This window comes from Simochromis diagramma, unplaced genomic scaffold (genome assembly GCF_900408965.1).
Source record: "Simochromis diagramma unplaced genomic scaffold, fSimDia1.1 OVJJ01000463.1, whole genome shotgun sequence".
Lineage (NCBI taxonomy): Eukaryota > Metazoa > Chordata > Actinopteri > Cichliformes > Cichlidae > Simochromis > Simochromis diagramma.
The window spans coordinates 3,759,089-3,779,739 of NW_024386941.1; the positions used below are offsets into that span (position 1 = coordinate 3,759,089).

The 20,651-nt window shown below is 39.0% G+C and overlaps 2 protein-coding genes across 6 annotated transcripts in view; one reads left to right on the top strand and one right to left on the bottom strand.

Annotated features, from left to right (window-relative positions):
* Positions 1-4,749, top strand: stoml3a (stomatin (EPB72)-like 3a). The gene is made up of 6 exons (XM_040037763.1): positions 1-960; positions 1,113-1,185; positions 1,313-1,395; positions 1,502-1,705; positions 1,988-2,122; positions 2,222-4,749. The coding sequence occupies exons 1-6, from the start codon at positions 949-951 to the stop codon at positions 2,414-2,416; spliced, it is 702 nt and encodes a 233-aa protein (XP_039893697.1). The 5' UTR covers positions 1-948; the 3' UTR covers positions 2,417-4,749.
* Positions 2,622-20,651, bottom strand: part of mtus2b (microtubule associated tumor suppressor candidate 2b) — a 27,229-nt gene continuing 9,199 nt past the window's right edge. For 2 of the 5 annotated variants that reach the window (XM_040037754.1, XM_040037752.1), the window contains exons 5-15: positions 16,658-16,804; positions 15,360-15,458; positions 14,610-14,806; positions 9,299-9,365; positions 8,624-8,838; positions 8,230-8,335; positions 8,070-8,143; positions 7,889-7,987; positions 7,655-7,774; positions 7,268-7,368; positions 2,622-5,979 (exon numbers count right to left, since the gene is read on the bottom strand). In XM_040037754.1, coding sequence (XP_039893688.1) covers positions 5,772-5,979; positions 7,268-7,368; positions 7,655-7,774; positions 7,889-7,987; positions 8,070-8,143; positions 8,230-8,335; positions 8,624-8,838; positions 9,299-9,365; positions 14,610-14,806; positions 15,360-15,458; positions 16,658-16,804 — 1,433 coding nt within the window. In that variant the 3' untranslated portion in view covers positions 2,622-5,771. Of the gene's footprint in view, positions 5,980-7,267; positions 7,369-7,654; positions 7,775-7,888; positions 7,988-8,069; positions 8,144-8,229; positions 8,336-8,623; positions 8,839-9,298; positions 9,366-12,471; positions 12,663-14,609; positions 14,807-15,359; positions 15,459-16,657; positions 16,805-20,651 lie in introns of those variants that run through there. The other 3 variants (XM_040037753.1, XM_040037755.1, XM_040037756.1) reach the window with 3 other exon arrangements.

Genomic DNA, 20,651 nt, shown 5'->3' on the forward strand with positions numbered 1-20,651 from the left:
AAATATAAAGAAATGATGGGTGGCTCAAGACTTTTGTAAGTACGTTTGATAAGAATACCGGCTCTTCAGTGCACAGCATAGATATTTAAATATTTTATTTTTTGCCTATAATTTGTACTAGGCTATTTTTATAGTAATATTTCAACACATTAATCATAGCTCCAAAAACTGTGAAAAGGAGGAAAGCAGTGAATTAATAATTACCATATATTTACCCAAATATCCTTAACCTACATAATCATTTGGCATATTAATTTAACATACATCTTAATCACATTCTATTTTAACATCACTTATTGCATTTCAATAACATGGCCTTTCATTAGAAAAGCATTAGTCGTCACCATTTATCATAATTGGCTGGCGTATTTTTAATATTAGAAGTAAATGAATTAAATTATCCGTAGTTATGTATTAGCTTTGTGTCTAGTTTAAAAGATTCACCTGAAAGTCTTCCTGAAAAGACTTTTTTTTTCTCCCACCCTGTATATGACACAGAGAGTGACATCTCAGTGTTTTAATGATGATATTTGAATAGCTCAGTGAGTTTGCACAACACTTTGTGACTCACTGTGGATTTTAAGCTACGTGCCTTCCCTTAGAAATTATTTACATCATTAGTGAAATAGGAGCAGTGTAGATCCATTACATCTCTCGGCACTAATATTCTGTGTCACCTTTAATAAAAGGTGGCGTCCCAGTGGAGCATATTACTGGATAATTATATCATCAAAGTAACACCAAGAACTTAAGGTTTGAATTTAAATGTGAAATGAAGGTGCTATGAAAAAAAAGCAAGATATTGTACATACCCTGCACTTTAAAAACTTGTAAAGTGTTTCTGCTCTTTTTGCAGATAAAAACTCAGGGAAACTGGGATGCTGTGGTTGGCTGTTGGTTTTCATATCCATCATCTTTGTAATAGTAACCTTTCCACTCACAATATTTATGTGTGTCAAGGTACAGTATATTCTCATTGCGGAGCACTGCTTATTAGGATTTAATCACTATTTCTTCACATAGATGTGTATACATACCATGAAAAAAATACTCCATTTATATTTCTGTATTTCTTATTTACTGTTGTGCGATTGGTTGTCTCCAACATTCAGATAGTGAAGGAGTATGAGCGAGCTGTCATCTTTAGACTCGGCCGGATCACAGACAGAAAAGCTAAAGGGCCAGGTTTGTGGTTAAATATACAACAAACACTTTGGTTAAGCCATCCCAGAAACCAAAAGGAAAAATAAAACTGTTGGCTTTGGAAGTTGACACCACATTATCATCTGAACTGGCTTTTATCTTTCTCCAGGACTTTTCCTAATATTACCCTGCACCGATAACTTTGTGAAAGTAGATCTGAGAACTGTGTCCTTTGATATCCCTCCTCAAGAGGTATATTCTTGCTTTGTTTCATTATGAAAGCACTCTGTCTCTGTTATCTCATGCATCACAAGCTGTCTGTAGTTAAACAAACTGCAATTTTTGTAAACATTTGCAGATCCTAACCAAAGACTCTGTGACAGTGTCTGTGGACGGTGTGGTTTACTTCCGCGTATACTGCCCCATTTCAGCGGTGGCCAATGTGACCAATGCGCACTCATCTACTCGACTGCTTGCTCAAACCACTCTGAGGAATGTCCTTGGTACCAAAAACCTTGCAGAACTTCTATCTGACAGAGAGGGCATTTCACTCAGTATGCAAGTGAGGATAAAGTGCTGTTACACCTATTACAAAAATTTTCATTTACGTTTATATATAAGCATACCCTTTAAAAAAAGGTAAGAAAAGCCTTATTACAGATACTTTTAGAGCTCCTTCATTCCCACCCGCCATTCAAAGAACACTTTTTTTTTGGCCACAAGGAGAATGCTAGAACAAGTAGAAGCCACTGGTTTTCTCACTGTAGAGTATAAAGTATTTGATTTGTTGTTTATTAAACTATAACTGTGACTAGAGTGTTTGATATTGGATGTTACCCTGCAGGAAGCCCTGGATGAAGCCACTCATCCATGGGGTATCAAAGTGGAGCGTGTAGAGATCAAAGATGTGAAGTTGCCTCATCAGCTGCAGCGAGCCATGGCAGCAGAGGCTGAAGCCAGCCGGGAGGCCAGGGCCAAGGTAATGAGAGGAATGGAAGACTGAATTCAATTTCCTTTTCATGTATTCAGGCCCAGAAATGAAACATCAGAAGATACTGATCGTCTGCCTATATTTCAGATCATTGCTGCAGAGGGGGAGATGAATGCTTCCAGGGCTCTGAAAGAAGCCTCTCTGGTAATGGCTGACTCACCCTCAGCTCTCCAGCTAAGATACCTTCAGACTCTCAACACCATCGCAGCAGAGAAGAACTCCACCATCGTCTTCCCTCTGCCAATAGATATAATACAACATTTCATGCATTGGAAGGCATGAATCTCATGTCAACCAAGTTGCATATAATTCAAATCAAGTCAGATTGTCGCAGATTTGTTTTTTGTTTTTTACAATATTACCATGTTTACGTTTAGAAAGCTCCAGTGAGAGCTTTTTTTTTAAATGCAGGCCTAATGTGGTTATTGCTGCAATCTGCTCTGCATTATTACTTATTAACCTTAAAAAGAGGCTCTCCCTTCTTGTGTATACTTGCTGTGATTTAATACTTAAATACAAAGTGCAACATATACAGTATAGACATTACTTCTCATCATTCACCACAATATGTTAACCAGCTAAGCTACAGTTACAGTTTTGAGGGATGACAATAAATAAATGCACAGGAAGTGTAAGGTAAAAAAAAAAATGCACGTAAACCTTATAAAGGCATGCTTTCAGACAACCGTATCCAGCGCATGAGTTTCTGAAATACTGAATAGGAACATAAATCATGTAAACAACAGAAGCAAGGCGATGCAGCAACCTTTTCTGACATTGGACGTAAACTGTAAACAAAACCTCTTATTCTAGTGTCGGACAAACATTCGGTAAATGAGTACAAGGTCATGTCCACAGGACACAGGCATTCAGTGCAATCAGAGTACCTGATGGAGAGAGCCATCATTTCCACGTCCTTTCAAAACACCCACCAGCGATGAAGCTAAACATAATCAACTTGTATTAACAGTAAATTTAACTCACCTAGAACCAAATCCCTATTTCAGCAGATTTCCATACTTTATGTCTGAGGGAATGGATAAAAGAAAGCCTGCTTTATTACAATGTATTAATGTCATAAAATCCCATTTCACTTAATTATTATGTGTTTCCTGACCGTGTTAGGCTCTTTAAAATAGTTTTTTACAGAACGCTTACATCCAAATAAAATTTCTAGAAATGTTATCTGGCAAAACAGACATTTGAGACAGGTGGTTATATGTAAACATGAAAAAAATACAATACAAAAAAAGGCAGTTGCTTCCTTTTGATGACTCTTAATTCTCCTCAAGACCTGAGATTATTCTCTACAATGAGAAATGAGGTAACATTGCAATCAGACTCTCGTGCTTATTTTGATGGAAATGTAATCAGTTTGGGGGTTTTTGTCAATTGCGGTTAATTCTTTCTCTATAAAGATTTCTGTGGTGAAAACACACACAAACAATCAAAATAATAATAAACATCAACAGAGAAAACAGCAATAGTTTCAGCTAGCTGCCAGAGCCCTGACAGTATAATCTTAAAATGCAACAAAACAGATAAATGTTTTGCAACGTCTGCACCATTTATGGCTGATTCGGCAGCAATTAAGTCCAACCATATGACAGCTACAGTACTTAATGAACTGCTGTATTCAATGATTTCCTCTTTGGTGGTTTCTATGTAGTCTGCATGTTCACTTTGTAGGACATGTTTATAAACTGCTCAACAACAAAAAAAAGTGAACACTTGATCATCACAGCATAACACAAACTGAGCTAGACGTCAGGAATTAGACTGTCCAGTAAGGAAGCAAAACCAGCAGCACTGGAGAAGCATCAAGAAGATCCACCAAACACTGAATGATGCTGCATGTGGTGACCATACACTGCTGTCTTCTCTTATCCTTTCTTATTTTTCTGCAGTTTTGCTCTTTGCTTGTGTCACTGTCACTACTGGTAGCATGAGACTGTACCTGCACAAGTAGCCCAGCTCCTCCAGGATGGCACCAGAAGATGGGAAAAGAGGGGTCATATTAAGAGAGAACAGGGGCTAAAGCACAGGCATCAACCTAGCTGCAAAACCAGTATCTGCTCCTCAGTGCAAGGAAGAACAGGTGGAGCCAGAACCCCTCAAAATGACCTCCGGCAGTTTACTCGTGTACATGTTTTTGAACATACTGTCACAAGACAGTCTCGATATGTCTTTTTGCAGGACCTGTGCAATTCTGCCTCCCCAGACCATCACTGACCTACTGCCAACCCAGTCATGCTGGATGATGTTACAGGCAGCATAACGTTACCAATGGCATACTGGAGGTCATTTTCTAGGGCTTTGCTAGTAATCTGCACAAAGGCACAAAGGAGCAGATCTACGGCCTGTCCAGGTCTGCTCATATAACAGCCCATCTTCTCCACACTCTTGGAGTAAAAAAATCATTCTGAAAGGATCAGAAATAAGCAAAGATGTATGTGAACACGTGTTAAACCTTTACCTTCTTGGAGATTTTCTTGTTGTTTCATTTGCACAAAGGCAGATTAAATTGATTAGTAATAATTTTTTTGCTTCCTAACCGGACAGACTAATATTCCTGAAGTTTAACTGACTTTGCTTTATACTGTGATGATCAAGTGTTAACTTTTTGAGCAGTCTATCATATTAATTCATCTGAAGGGTGTGAAGGGCATCAACTCACCTAGTGTGAAATGTATAACGCAATGTTTTACCTTTAATGAATCCTGTTCAAGTTAATAAGAAATTCCTTTTAAATCGCGATGCTCCACTGCCCTTCCGTGCCACTTCATCACACTGTAGGCAATCCTAAAATATAGTTAATTATAACTGGAAGACAGATCATGCTTTAAAGAGAGCAATACATGTACAGATTTTACAAAGTATGGTCAGGAAAACTGTTGATTGTGTTGGCAGTTCAGAAGATATAAGTTGGGTTGTTGTTGTAGCCACACATTTCAGGTCGATGCTAATATGCAAGTTAAAGTAGCATGGATGATTGAGGTTAAACGGCTTGATAGTCACTCATAAACTCCTACAATATTTCAGGATGAAAAGGATAATAAGCCCCAGAGAAGAATCTGAACATTGAGAGTAATACTATAGGTAGTTTTGTGATTTTACTCACAAAAAGAATTTTCCTTGTCCTGGTGGATGCTGCTGGTGGGAGAGAATGGATGGCAAAAGGCGCTTTTTGTGTTTGTTGTTGCACTTTTGATTATCATTGTGTCTTGTACATCCATCATCCTGAGCGCTGGATGAGAAGATGGAGATGTAGGCGAAAACATGGAAATGAGGCACCGTGATTTTCATTCTGCTCTCCAATCAATCTACAATCTGTGGGAGTTTTTCAGTGCATCTGCTGTGTGGGGTGTTCATGTGGAGTAGGAAAATCTGAGGGCAGAGAATTCCTTCTTTTAGTAACAGGTGTGATTAACAGTACAATTGGTTAGGTCAGTGGGGTTCAAACTTTAAATCACATAGGCAAGTGGATTTTCCCAACAAACAGACCTATTTGTGTTTATATAGTGTAACATCCATTCCTCTTCTGATTGAGAGAAACATTCACCCAAGAGGTTTAAAACAAATGAGGCCTTCTGATTCCAGCTAAAAGCTTTTGGTGACGAGAACTTCCAGTAGAGCATCACTGGTGATACGAGTGTGGACGGGCAGGAGAGCCTGGTCCAGAGGGTGGCCGATGGATAGGGGAGGAGCTGGGGGACATGCGAGGACTCAGCTCTCCGGTCTGTAGGCGCCACAGCAGCTCCTCATTGGTGCGACTAAGGCGCTTCTTCTCATTGCTCTCCTTCTCCACGTTCACTTGCAGATTAGCATTCTCTTCAGAGAGTTGCCTAAAGTGACAAGGAAAAGGTCACGTTGTGTGGTCACGTTTTTTTTTTTTTTCTTACTGATTTTTGCACGTCAACTGTTAAAGTTCATCACAACACAAGGAGAAAAAGACTGAACAAGTATGGCTTGTTTGGAACAACTGTCAGGAGAAAACCTTTTCTCTAAAAAAAAGTATGGCAGCACAGTTCAACTTTGCAAAAATCCATCTGAACAAACTTTTCAAAAGTACTTCTGGAACAATGTCCTCTGGTCATAATGCACAGCACCATGTTTGATGAAAACCAAACACAGGATAACAGCATAGCATCAATGCCTCATATCAAGTGTCAAAGACGGTGGTGGAGCGACGATATCTGCTTATTTTTCTAACCACATGACCCAGGCACCTTGCTATCATTGAGTTGACCGTGAACTCCTCTTATACCATCTGTCTGACAGCCAAACAAGCTTTATCAAAATTGAGTCAGGCAACAGGACAATGACCCCAAGCACAGCAGCAAATCAGCAACAAAATGGCTGAAAAAGAAAAGAGTCAAGGTGTTCCAGTGTTGGGCCACTGCTTGATTCAGTGTTAACACAGAATCCAGTCAAGGAATGGCCCATCTAAATCAAATCATTTAGGTGAATTATCCCTTTTCTGTTGCATCAGTTTACTGAGCTTCACCAGCATTAGTTTATGCTCTCTTAAGATAGGATCACCCAGTGTTAACACTGTGTGCTGTGATTATCTAAATGATGCAAGAGACTGATAATATTATGCACAAAACAATTACTCCAAGTTACCAGTGGTGGTTCTATAAAGTATTGAATTTCTGCATTCAGAATTATGGGTTTCATTATTGTAAATGTTTCTAAACATTAATTATGTGTAGAGTTTGCATGTTTTCTCCGTGTTCGCGTGGGTTCTCTCTGGGTGCTTCCTCCTACAGTCAGAAGACATGCAGTTAGTGGGGATAGGTTAATTGGAAACTCTAAATTGCCCATAGGTGTGAATGCTTGTCTGTGTCTATGTGTTAGCCCTGCGACAGACTGACGACCTGTCCAAGGTGTACCCTGCCTCTCGCCCTAACACCGCTGGGATAGGCTTCAGTCCCCCTGCGACCTTGAAAAGGATAAGCGGATGAGAATGGATGGATGGATGGATTAACTGACCTCTATAAACAAAAATATTCTGTATAAAATAGATGATGTATCCAGAAAACTGCAACACTTCTAAGACAAGAAAGCACCAAGCACAGTTACATCTCGTGGTTGGAACTTTAATCAGCACATGTATGGATTTTCTCTGACCTGGACACAGCGAGATTCTTGTCTATTTGTTCCTTCAGGTCCTCATTCTGCTGTTGTAACACTTGTAGTTTCTCCTCCAGGAACACATTCTTTGCAGCCTGCTCAAAAAACACAGGTAACACAGTACACCACACTAAAATACTTGTGGAACGAGTGAAACAGTGGTGCAGGCTAAATGATTTGGGTTTACAAAGGAAACATTAGCGCTAATGAAAGTAGACGGGAGGTAAATGGGAAGGCTGCAGTAACGATACACTTTATAACTAATGAAATCATTCATAAATCTCAGCAAGCTGCCATGAATCATACCAACTTAAAATAAGTTTTAATGCACTGGATATTTTGCAACATACTCCAAATGTTCTCTGGTAAAAACTTGAAACCTACTATTTTCTCCAGTTCTGAAATCTTCAGCTCCTGCTGATGGATTTGTTGATTTTTCATCTCCAGAACTTCTTTGAGGCTCTTCAGGTCCTCCTCAATGTGTTTATAGGGAGCCAAAGCATCCTTTTAAAAAGCATTAAAAAACACCACTAAGCTGTAAAACCAATCAACAAGTTTTATGCTGTTAATGTTGCTACTGTCACATCAGCAGTAAGCAGTGTATCATGAAGCTCTTACCACGATCTGCTCATCTGTGCTCTTGCGGAGAGCTTCTTCAAATCGTTTTGCTCGATCTCTGAGACTACGGTTCTGAAATGTCAGTGTGTCCACCTGATCCTGATGACCACGGATATTAAACTGTTAATGACTTAAACTATTAACTAGGTCATATTATGAATTTTTAAGGAGAACTGTTAACCTGCAGTGACAGTCTGATCTTTTCAAACTCTTCTTCCAAAGACTTCCTCTGTTGTTCATGGGCCATCTTCAAATCTGACACGAGAAACACACACCGTCATGTTTCTTGACCTGCAGTGATTCAGTGCAGGGTGGCAACAGGTTTTAAATGGGGCGCTTACTCTTCACAGTCCTGGCATGCTCCTCTTGCAGAGTGGCCAGTGTATCATTGTGAGCCGTCTCCATCTCCATCAAGGACGCCTCATGGTTCTGACTCATCTCCTCAAGCTGCAGGCAACAATTACAAAAATAACTCATCAGTGCTACCCGCTGTTCACATACATGCGTATATATGAACACCATGCAACACACTATTTTCTCCCATTTTTGTTTCTCTTTAATAAATGTTTCTGTTAATATTTTATAAATTTAAAAAAAATTCATAGATAAAAATAACCGCTGCGATTTACTTTTGTCTTTTAGATAAACTCGTGTTTTTAGTTAAATTGCACTCTCACTTCTCATATGAGATTTGGATAAACATGGCAGTTCATATCCAGGCTGCCTAGCACAGACCTGCTCCTGCTGTTTGAAGTGTAGCTCTTCCAGCTCAGCTCGCTGCAGGGCCTGCAGACTATTCGTCTCATCCACGTGCTGCGTTTTCAGCCGCTCCTCCAGCGCTCCCAGCTCCTTCTGCTGCTGAGCCCGCAATCCCTGCAGCTCAGACTCAAAACGACGCTCCAGTTCCTCCTTCTCCTGCTGCAACTGCTCCCAGTGTGCAACACTGACAGCTGGAATAGAGACAGAATAGAAGAGACACAGACAAAAGAAAAAAACATCCTAAAAAGACAGGCAAGTCATTTCGACTCCACACAGTCTTGGTTTTTCTTTATTTTTTTCACTCTTATGGTGTTATATGTAACAAGGGTAGTTTTAAAAGTAAGAAGGGTAAATCTATAAAATTCTTAATATATTTTTAATTGTATTACAAGTCTGTTCTAAAGTGTGACTTGAAACTGTGTCAACATAGGAGTTTTTTTGTTGTTGTTTTTTTTTTTTTTTACTTTATTGACCAGACACACACCTTAACGTTCAGTCTAAGACTAAATCTAGACTGCTGTCTGCAAAGTGAATTCCCATGGGCCATGTGGTCAAACACTCGGTAATACATCATGGGTTGCGAGCGATGAGTGACTCACTGCCTTCTCTCCTCCCTGTGGTGCCATAACTGTAACGCCGTATCCCACTTACCCACTTCATCACGGATTCTGGCAAGCTCCAGGGACAGTTCCCTCTCCTTCACAATGGCACTCTCACTCTGAAAAGACACACAGCGACATACATCTCTAGACAGTGCAAATGGATTTAGGTGTTTCTTGTCAGTGCAGCAGCGAAAATCAAGCATGTAATTCTAATAATGCAAGATCTTTGTCATAGATGCTAATGGTGGCTGTAAGAGAGCACGACAAACAATGCTAACAGGTCGGGTTTTTAAACCGGCTCCCACCAATTTCACTACAGTTTGTTATGCTATGAAGCTCGGGTGAATCAAATGTGGATGTGTTAAAAATTTGCCCTTTTGGAAGATTTGGTGTTTTTTCAGCAAATGATGCAAGATAATTTACTCAACCGTTTCATGTAGATATTGCACTAAAGAACACAGAGTAACAGGACGCGTCAGTGCAGTGCTACTGGATATTAGGACTTCACCGATGTGATGCGTCGTGTGGAAAACAGCATTTAGGGATCTTAGATAATGACGTGCATATTTTTGCTACGTCTCAGAGTTGTAAAATAAATAAATAAATACAAATAAATAAAAAAAACCAACAGTATGCATTTTACATTGTAACAAATCCATAACCAACTACTTCTATTTACTATCATTGGCTTAAAATATGCCACGACATGAGCGGTTACACATCAGACTAAAGACGAGAAATTTCACTGTCTAAAGTGGGGTGTCTGCTGCTCATACGTGGGTAGAGCAAAGACATAAGGAACTGTGATAACATTTTCTAAAATATATCTTCAATCATAAAAAAAATATGGTTATTATTTTCTATATACATAGAACCAGAATGTCAGTATATTACATATTGAAAACAGTTCTCCTGAAACTAGCTTCTTTTATCAGGAAGGAGAAACTTCAGCCAGTGACAGGAGACTTTAGAACCTTATACTTTGTTTTGCTCAACAGTGTTTTGTACTTTGTTAAGCACAGTTTCTTGTATAGTGTTATGGTTTAAAATAAACACATTTCGTTATATAAAGATATACTTTTGTTGTTGTTTTTTTTTCAGAAATAAAATCAGAAAGTAATAACTATGTAACAAAGTAACAACTTTCCGTTTAAAGAAGAGGCTTAGTTTATATCAGGTCACACTGAAGACAAAGTTAGAGAAGTAAGGCTGAGATGCTTTGGACATGTGCAGAAGAGGGATGGTGGCTATACTGGACAAAAGATGTTGAAAATGGAGCTGTCAGGTAGCAGGAAAAGAGAAAGACCACAGAGAAGATTCATGGATGTAGTCAAGGAGGACACACAGAGGGTTGGTGTGACTGAAGACGATGCTAGGGATAGGATTAGAGGCAGATGATCCCTTAAAGGGAGCAGCCAAAAAAGAAAAAGAAAAATGTTATACTGTTCACCAATAGCTTGGAGAAATTAAAAATGCATCCCAAAAAAAGAGCTTTGGTCTTAGGGGGATAAATAACAAAAAAATGAAGTTAATGTATGAATTGATATGCAATGGTACAACAGCTCGTATGAAGGAAAAGTTAACATTAGGCTGATTTATTTATTTATTTTTACCAGGCCTTTCTTTCTCACATTTCTGCTTCTAATTAAGCTTTAACCTCCTAGGACCTGGCGTCCACATATGTGGACATCACATTTTGGGTTATTTAGACCAAAATACTCAATTTTGCTCTACAAGGGCCTGATATCCACTTACGAGGACATTATACTGCTACTGTTCTATAAAACATTTAAAAGAATATCCTTGTTTGTGGCTCTCATTTTTCTTACAAACAAAAATCAGGTAAAAAATAAATAAATCTGGTAATTCTTTGTTTTTACATTCATCAGGCCCCAATAAGCCCAAATATCAAAGAGAAATTAAAAACGCATGCTGTGGAAGAGTTCGGGTCTTAGGAGGTTAACGCTAAATAATTAAGCAAGTTATACCATACAGCACTTGCACAGGCTATGTGTGATACATGTGTTTTCTCTCCAGAATGTGAAATGACTGCAGAAGACTTAAAAAAAAGGAGGGGGGGGGGGGGGGGAGACTGAGGAGAAAGAACGAAAAGGAGAGAGGCAGGTGAAAAATGTATGAAACAGTAAACAGTATGCCACAGCAGTCATGATGTCACCCTCTAAGAGGTTTTACTGGGAACATGAAGTCATCAAGAAGTCTCTGCAGTGACCTCAGGAGGGTCAGCAGCTTTTTCATTTCATACGCTTTAGCTCCACCTCTGCTCCTACCCATCGATCCACGGTCCTGCCCACAAGACATCCAATTCAAATCTCTGGGGAGTTATGTGACATGCATTCTAATTTCCCCATATGATCTTCATATAATCCATCTTTAGGATGCCCATCACGATGGTTTTCTTTATCAGTTACACTGTTTTGCTATTTTTACAAACTCCTTTATTAATCATCAAATATAGAAAGTGACCATCATAATGAATCAAAACCCCTCAAAAAGTTCAGATATGAACAATATCCTGTTTCCACTCATATAGAAGAGGAAAAAAAGAACCAAGTTCTCAAATTAGAGAAGCCTAAACAAATTTTCTATAGTTTTGTTTATTATTAATGTCTGTATTAATTAAAATTTTTCAGTCTGTATTACTTTAATCTAATAAATCAACTTATTATTACAATAATTTCATTAGAGTACAAAATATTACTAAGTTAGTTGATCTAATTAGTGGTACCACAAACAGCTTTCAGTGTGCAGCTGTTTTTTTATTTAGACTTTGTCCCAAGCAGAAGAGTGCATAGTTAACACACAGGAAACTATAATATATATGTATGTATATATAATATATAATAACATATAATAAACCCAGTTAACCAGTAGGGATATAAAAAGGATGCAATGAAAACACCAAAAAAAAGAAAAATCAGCATACAGCACAGTAGCAATGGCATTTTATATTGTATGTCCCTGCAAACTGTTATAAAATGAAAGAAGCATGCTCAGTGTGAAAGACAAGCCTGCTTTGACTCAGCATAATCATACACAGCTTTACATTGTCTATCAGGCTCTGTCTCTAGCAAACAAGTGAACATAATCATCATATAAATAGACCCCCCCAAACACTAAACACTTGCGAACAGCCACATATACATAGAGGAATCCTCGGTGCTCAAACAAGCTCGCTGCCTGCAGAAGACTGACTGACTTTACCGTTTGGTCGAGACAGAACAGACGGAAGAAATGGAGCCTACAGCAGCAGTGGCCCATACTAGGCTAGCAGATAGCAGCAGCATCCCTTAGCTGGCTCGGGAGGCAGCAGTGACAGATGCGAGTTCCAGAAAGAAACAGTAAGGGAGACAGAGGGGGAGGAAAAGAGAGGGGAGGAGAGATGGAAAGACCAAAGCCTCACCTCGTTTCCTGGTTCGTGACCATCATTTATCCCTGCTGGAACAAAGACTGCCGGCCCCAGCCCAGCTCTGCCTGCCTTCCTCTTAAACCCCCACCAACACGCCCCGTATCACATTCACACGGATGGAAGGGAACAACACACACACACGCACACATACACACACGCACACACACACACACACACACACACACAGTCTTTTGCATGTATGAGAAAAAAAATTGAGCAAAAGAAGATGGGGAGGGAGATGATCAGTGAGTAGAGAATGATAAGCTCTGATGCTCAGCTGGAAGATCATATCTACAGACACTGATGTGCATAACAGAACAAACACACTTCATTAGAAACCAAAACACTGCTTTGAATAAAAACTGTCCTGCAAAAATATCTATATGAACAAATACCTCATTAAAACAAAAACACTTCAAATCAGCTAGCTTAACCCAATATTAACCATCTAGTGACCTCTTCAGTGCACTCATTACAACATAATTAAGCCACATCAGCATATGTTGTCACGCATCCTAAAACAGAGTATGCACCCATGTGTGTAGATGGTAGAAATGCTTGGAAAGATCCACTGTTAAAATTTAGAGGGGATTCTGTCTTGCAATCAGTCTGACCAAAAGCAGAGGCAGGCCATACAGGCAGCTCTAATCTCATTAATCTTTGGTTGTAGAGCACCACCAGCGGGTGGGGCTGACAAATATATTAAATGCAAACAGAGGACTAGGAAAGGGTAAACCAAGTGCTGAATAGAGACTGAAAGAACAGAAAACACTCTGTCAGTCTCATCTGAGCAGCATACAGGAAAAGCAAGAGTGATTAAAAAAGAATATTAAATATCAAATGTGTTTCGATTCCACCGAGTCGCCCATCCAGCAGCAGCACCAGAAGAACAGACACAACAAGATATACCACACACCCCTATCAAATGCATGCCAATATACTTCCATGTATACAAACCCACAACACATCCCAAAAGCATTCTCTTTCTTTATACTAGAAAAAAAGCACCTTTGGAAATCCTCAGCATTTCACTACCAACTATCAAAAGAGGCTGCCTTTAGAGTCATTCAAAAGATGTCACAAGAGGGTTAAAGCAAGCGGCTCCCTTTGTGAACAAAGCAATCCTGACAACAAAAGACAGAAGCTACAGGTTTGTGCAAATGACTCCAACACAGTGTGTAATCGCATTCTGGAGCTCACTGCAACATTTGCATTGCAGTTTTTGACTGTAACCCTACAAAACACTGCTGTTCAGTAACACGATGAATCTACAAAGGTATTGCAAAGGATGCAACTTTAGTGAGGAACTTGTTCTGTGTCGCATTAAAGCAAACTTGCAGGGTGATTTTAAAAGAATTGTTTGAATGCTGCTACATATCAAGATATGTTACTGTTACAGACTCATGCAGCAACGAGCAAGCTCTCTTTTCATAATTCTCAACTAAAACTCCAACATTTTTATGCAAGAAAACATCAAATTCCTCAAGTACATCAAATACTGGTTTAGCTTCAATTATTAATGCAGTAATTTTAATTTGCAAAGACAAAAAATATCTGCCTGTGTATTTTAGGTCGAGACCAAATGTTATTAGGATGGCGTAATATTTAATATTAAGGATATTGTTATACAGTGTAAAACTGCTAAATTTTATACAGACATTTGGACACATGTAGTTGGACATGGGTGATTTGTTGACAAATATTTTTATTTATGTTGCCTTTTGATAATGATGACGTTGTATATTTTCTCTTTTACCCCAGGAGGAGGTTTAACGAGAATGAAATAAAGTCACAGCATTAAAATCACATGTGTCATACACACGTAGTCCTATTTTAGGATTAAGAGTGAAAGAATTGGAACACTGCACTCTTACTTGGCTTTCAAAGTCTGCGGTCGACCTTGCCGGGATTGCAGAACTCTGCTAAATCTTACCTTGTGACAGAAGTGCTGGGTAGTGATGCTGAAAACATCCAGGCACAGCGAGGCTTTCTTTAACTGAGCCTGCAGAGTCTGTAGCTGCAGGGCCTGCCGCTCACATCGCTCCCGCAGCTGCTGGATCTGAGCGCGATCCACCTCCTGTGCCTTTTCGGTCTGAATGGCTCCATGAACTGCTGTTGTCCGACCACGAACTGCAGATACGCAGAACAGGCAGAAGAATATAGTATGTTGATGTACTTTTCCTCAGACTTATTATAGAAATAGAAATATATAGACAAACAAAACAAACAAGTCAATTTATGTGGATGCTGGTGTAAAAGTGGATTATATGTGCAGTATGAAAACCCTTATCACCTGCACTGTTTGGCCTGTTTGGTCTCTGAGAAAAGCAGAAGTTGCTGATTTGTGCTACTGTAATCTGAGCCAGCAGTACTGCTCCTGAAGGAGCCATCCTAGCATTAGAGCTACCGTGCTTTGTTGCTATGGCAACATCATGGTGCTATGGGTAAAGTCTGGGATGAAGTGCGGCGAGAGAGCAAGAGCGACACGGAATGAAAAAGTCACTGCAAATTTTAAAGATACAGTAGCAGCTGATGGTCCTGAACAAAAACCCCTTCTTTTTACCAGTTAGGAAAAAAACCAAAGAGACATCATGGTATGTTAAGCACATCATGGTACGTTAAGCACACCTTATGTGCCTATAGTTTGTGTTTAAATGTATGCGGTGTGACAGGGCTGACTCACCAGGGGATTGTGGCTTGGGAGAAACCACTGCAAGTCTTTTAGGGGAGGACTTTGGTGACAGCTCAGCCTCTGCGTCCTTCTGTAAATCTCTCCTAGTCACTGTGTAACAAAAAATGTGTTATTTTCTTTGTAATACACAGAATTAAAACATAAGACAGACATTTTTGTTGTTTGTTTTATCTCATAGGAAGTATTTGCCTAAATATTGGTTAACCTGTACTTCTGCTATACTACTTCTGTTTTTTTACTACAGACAAAACTTTGGCACAAAACAATAACATTATAAAATAACACCACTTTTTTATATTGAATAAAATATGATACACATGCGCAGACTGGTCAAATGAAACCCTCAATATAAAGGGATTTTTTTTTGTAGAATATTGTTCATCCCTCCAACAGAGTTCCTGGGAAAAGCAGATTTAATGCCTAGGCATGGAAAACTGGTAGTAAAAACAAACAACAACTTTGTTTTGTTTTTTCCTTATAATTAATCAAATCAGTGAATAACTAAAAGCATAAAAAATGGCTGGAATAAAGACTCAGCGATCACTGTAGGACAGTGACCACTAGCTGGAGTTACTGCTTCACTTGTTGACACAGTTTCTGTTGTGGAAAGATGGGGCGACTGGTGGTTCACCCAGAAATACAAACTGTCGCCACAGGATGGCGCTGATGCTCCACATTCACTGCAAAGACGCCAACATGAGCACCACTGTGCATTAGCTAACAATAAAGACGCCCACAAGAGCAGAGGGGGGAGTATAGGCTACTGTATGATACTGTATCCCTGCTGTGATGCAATGCTAGGCAACAGTTTGGAAACACAGCACATGAATAAGTAATCCTAAATACTATTTATCATTTTCTACTCATTTTAGTCCTAAATCAGAAGCTTGATAAGCAAACTGAGCTGAACAATGGACAATAAAAGCAAATGAATGAGTAAACACTCAGTCGTAGTCATTATGCTCTCAACTACAATCATAATTAGCAACATTGCAAAAGAAAAATCATTGCTTGAGTACAAAAAGCACAGCTGTGTTTATTGTTTCTAGCTCAACTTCTTGCCCATGTACAGGACTGTAGCTCAAATCGTCACAGACAAACTGTTCTGTCTTCCTGCTTTTACTTAAAACTCCACAATAACTTCTAAAACTCAGACATTTCTCTAAGCAGCTGTGTGGGAATAGGTGGGGCTTATACTGAGGAATGAAATCAAACGTGAATTTCAATCACACATACACAAATTGAGCATAATCGTTTGGTTCCTCCGGCTTTGTGCAAGAGTGCTGTACCTAGTGGGGAGCAGTGCCGTGGTGGCAGATTGCGCCGCTGGAGGCTGGGGGCATTAGGAGGGTGAGGGCAGCTCTGAGCAGGGGAGGCTTCTCTGGTTGGTGCTGTGGCTTTATGTTGAGGTGTGTCATCGCTGCCACTGCTGGGATCTACATCAGAAAAGAAAAACATGCTCAGGGACTGTGGCAAAAATCACACAATGTTGCTATTTATACAAGTATGAAATATGTTTTTATTTAAAAGCTGCAATTTTCTCACCTCCCGAATGTGATTAAGCCTAAGTAAGGCAGTCAGTGTGCTCGCTCTAGCGCTGACTCTTAATATATGGGCCATTTCCTAAGAATATCAGTGAGTGAGTCTCACCTGACCGCCATAGGATTAGTGAATTTTATTTTGTAGATTTTGTAGACAATTTCCTCATATTTAAGTAATGCATGCAAAAATTTTCCTTCATTCTATGAAAATTTCAAGCTGTTTGAAATTTGGTGCTCTTCAGGTCGCCATATTTTCCCAGCATTTTCTGAACCCTCTTACTAAAATAAACTTTAAACGCTGCTACCACACCAATTCTTTTCTACTTTTTTACCTATTTTTCTCCCTATAACTTTGAGCATTACTCAGTGGGTTATATCACAGTTTTAAAAAGAAAACTCAACCCAATATAATGTCTACTATATTGTAATAAAAGCAAGCAAGTCACCATGGACAAAACAAGTTATAGCATTTAAAAGGTTGTCTTTACCTGTATTTTAATAACTTGTGCTAAGAATTATGTTGCATATCTAATGACGAAAAAGAAAGAAAAACATTAGATTCTGAGGAAATGGCCAAGATAGCTATCAAATATTTCACCTTGGCCAACGTAGATATTTTGACGTTGACTACAAAAACTGAATTAGTCATGTTTTGCAGGTATGACATATCTTTGTGGCTAATTTATGACTGCCAGCTTTTTGTTTCTTCCTATTAAAAGGGAGTTTTTCCTTCCCACAGTTTGACTTGAATGTTTTAGCCCCTGTGACCCTCTATAAAGGTGTGAGTTGTTAAATGCTGGATCGCTTTCAATCACTCCATGTCTCGGTGGATTGCGGTACAGTCACATGTACAATTTTGGGAAATACCTGACTATGCAAACTAATAGGCATAGAGCCAGCCATGGCCTATAGTAAATGATGTTCTTGTTTCTTAACACAAAAGATTTGATTTGGTTTAGTAATACTGAGGGAATTCTCAGCGCCATTTGAAAATGAAAAACTGTGGAATGATGGCATTAAAGCTTTTAACTGTCAATTTCATGCACGTTTCAGATCATTACACTCTTTCCTAATGGAGTTTTGGTTCTTTTTTGCTTTGCTTTGTTTTTTCTGGTAAATTGCACACTCTCATCAAGATTCGCAAAAAACAGGGTGCTGTAAACATAGTAATTATTCATAAGAGCTGCTGTTATGCCTCTAGCTTTTATGGAAATGAAAGGCTGAGGAACAGTGCAGCTGAAACATCCTCCAAATAATCACAATTGAAATTATGATAGTTTTTACATATTTTTGCATGCTGTATACTGTATGCATTTCTCAGATATAAACCTTTAACTTTATAATAGTCAAAAAAAATTCCATCAGTGCATAAATGATGGAATTTACTTCGTCGTTATAAGTGAAGAGTCAAACCAGAGAGCTCTAATTACTAATCATAAAATATTCAGCAGCTCAGTCAATGGTAGTGCTGACACAAACTCTAACTATTGGTAATATAACACTTTTGAAGAGGAAAGGATAGCGTTGTGCCCTTGAATTAAAATACCATCACTCTGATCTAATAATGTCAAATTGTGACCCAAGGAGGCTGCAGACATTCAAAAAACGTTAAGCTGTTGTGATACATATATCACACACACACATATACACACACACACATATATATATATGTATATATATACATATATATATATATATATATATATATATATATATATATATATACACATTAGCATATTTTAGTGATACAAGGGACCGTATAGCATAAAAACAGATTAAAGGAGAACATTAAATCACTTTTGATGCAAAAATGCCAAGGCTCTGTGCAACACGTCTAGTGCTTTCCAATGCAGCAGCATGAATACACCAGGGAGAGTCAGCAGATTTTTTTCCTTTCTTTTTTTCCCTTTTCCCAAAGGTGACCTACTGAAATGGAGACGAAGCCAAGAAAGGGATTGGCTAAAGGAGACGGCCGAAGGCTGACTCACACTGCTAAATGCTTGTTTCTAGCGTGCATGTACAATACAAATCCACCCCCTGTAGTAAGAATCCTCTGATCAGCACCAATGAGGACTCTGCTTGTGACTAACTCGCAAGCAGCGAGAATAGACAAGCTAATAACATTCAGAACAAATGTGCCTCTGGGCCATGTGGCAGTGATGAAGAACTGGTGACAGAAAAATGGGAAGAAAGGACTGTGTTAGTTTACAGTCAGCATACTGTGTAATACGTTCCTCCTGATTGAACTACACCAGTGAATTAATTATTTCACCAGACCTGAGCATCATGATGACAAGGAGCTGCTTGTTCCTGCTTGTAGCTGCATTTGGGGCTTATGGTTATAGCGTGGTGCAGTCTGAGCCAACAGCCTAAAGGGAAACACTGCGGTGCAAGCAGACAGTTGTGTATGCCATCTGAGCTGCTTCCAAGTATTTTACAATCTGGCAGATACTGAATTTGTTAAAATGTACACAAATCTGCTTCAGTTTACATATCTAAAAAGATTACAGAGCCACTGGCAGTCAAGTTGGGCATCCTCATATTAATGTTGAGTAGAACTGTTGTTGTTTTCTTGAGAATCGGTGGTACTGTATACACCAACTAATTAAGAGTACTATTGCTACTATTTCTAAGGAGAGGCAGGATTCAGCTGTCAAAGACTGGAATGAATGTAGTGATGTTTAAGCAAAGGACAACATTAACCTGTAATTATGACAATGAGCATCATTGCATGATTAAACTCATACAATAGATAAAAATGAATAAAAATTAATGACCTTACCAGAGTGCGAAATCTTATTTACTTCTGATGTCTATCAGTTTAAATTAAATTTACCAGAGAAGTTTGCAGGCTTGTCTTAAAGAGCCGCTTTCTCTGATATTCTTTATATTTTCTGTTACTGTTACTATTATTTTTACCATGACTGGTCTGTATTAAGCTGTTGCTTTGTTGCTTATGTGTTTCTTTTCAGTGTTTCAGGTTTCTGGGGTAGCCTTTATGAAACTGGATGCTATTGGTTCCAGCTTCTCCAGAGGCGGTTTATATTGTAAGGTAAAGACCCTACATCAGGGGTGCCCAACTTCAGGCTTCAAGGGCCGGTGTACTGCATGCTTTAGATATCACCCTGGGTCAGCACACCTGAATCAAATGATTAGTTCATTACTAGGCCTCTGGAGAACTTCAAGACACGTTGAGGAGGCAATTTAACAATTTAAATCAGCTGTGTTGGATCGAGGACACATCTAAAACCTGCAGGACACCGGCCCTTGAGGCCTGGAGTTGGACACCCCTGCCCTACATTATTACAAAGAAAATAAAATCATTGTATTTAAAATAGAAGAGTCATTATTTATCACTACTTTTAGTGAATCACTTTCAGTGGCTGCTATTGCATTATTTGCTTTGGTTTTACACCCAGACCATAACCATATATCTAAACATTTTCCAAACAATGGTCAGTTTGTGTCACGTCTCTGAATCAGCAGACAACACACATGGCCTGCTCATATTTAGCAAAACCTTTTTTGGTAATAAAACAATGTCTTGTTAACCGACACTTTCTTTCCTGACACTTTGCTGACATCTCGTTCACACACAGAGATAATTACATTGCCAGGTGAATTTTGCTGTCATTCCTTTATGCAGATGAAGACTGGGGAATATTTCAGTGATGGTACTGAAATATGCATTGGGAATTCTGCAGTATGCAGGCTGAGCACAGGCAGCAGAGGGAGAGAGAGT

What these genes read in the sequence shown, in the direction of transcription:
- stoml3a (XM_040037763.1), top strand. An exon ending in CAGAAAAGCTAAAGGGCCAG is followed by an intron (nt 1,186 to 1,312) that starts GTTTGTGGTTAA and finishes ATCTTTCTCCAG; the next exon opens with GACTTTTCCTAATATTACCC. An exon ending in GCCGGGAGGCCAGGGCCAAG is followed by an intron (nt 2,123 to 2,221) that starts GTAATGAGAGGA and finishes CCTATATTTCAG; the next exon opens with ATCATTGCTGCAGAGGGGGA.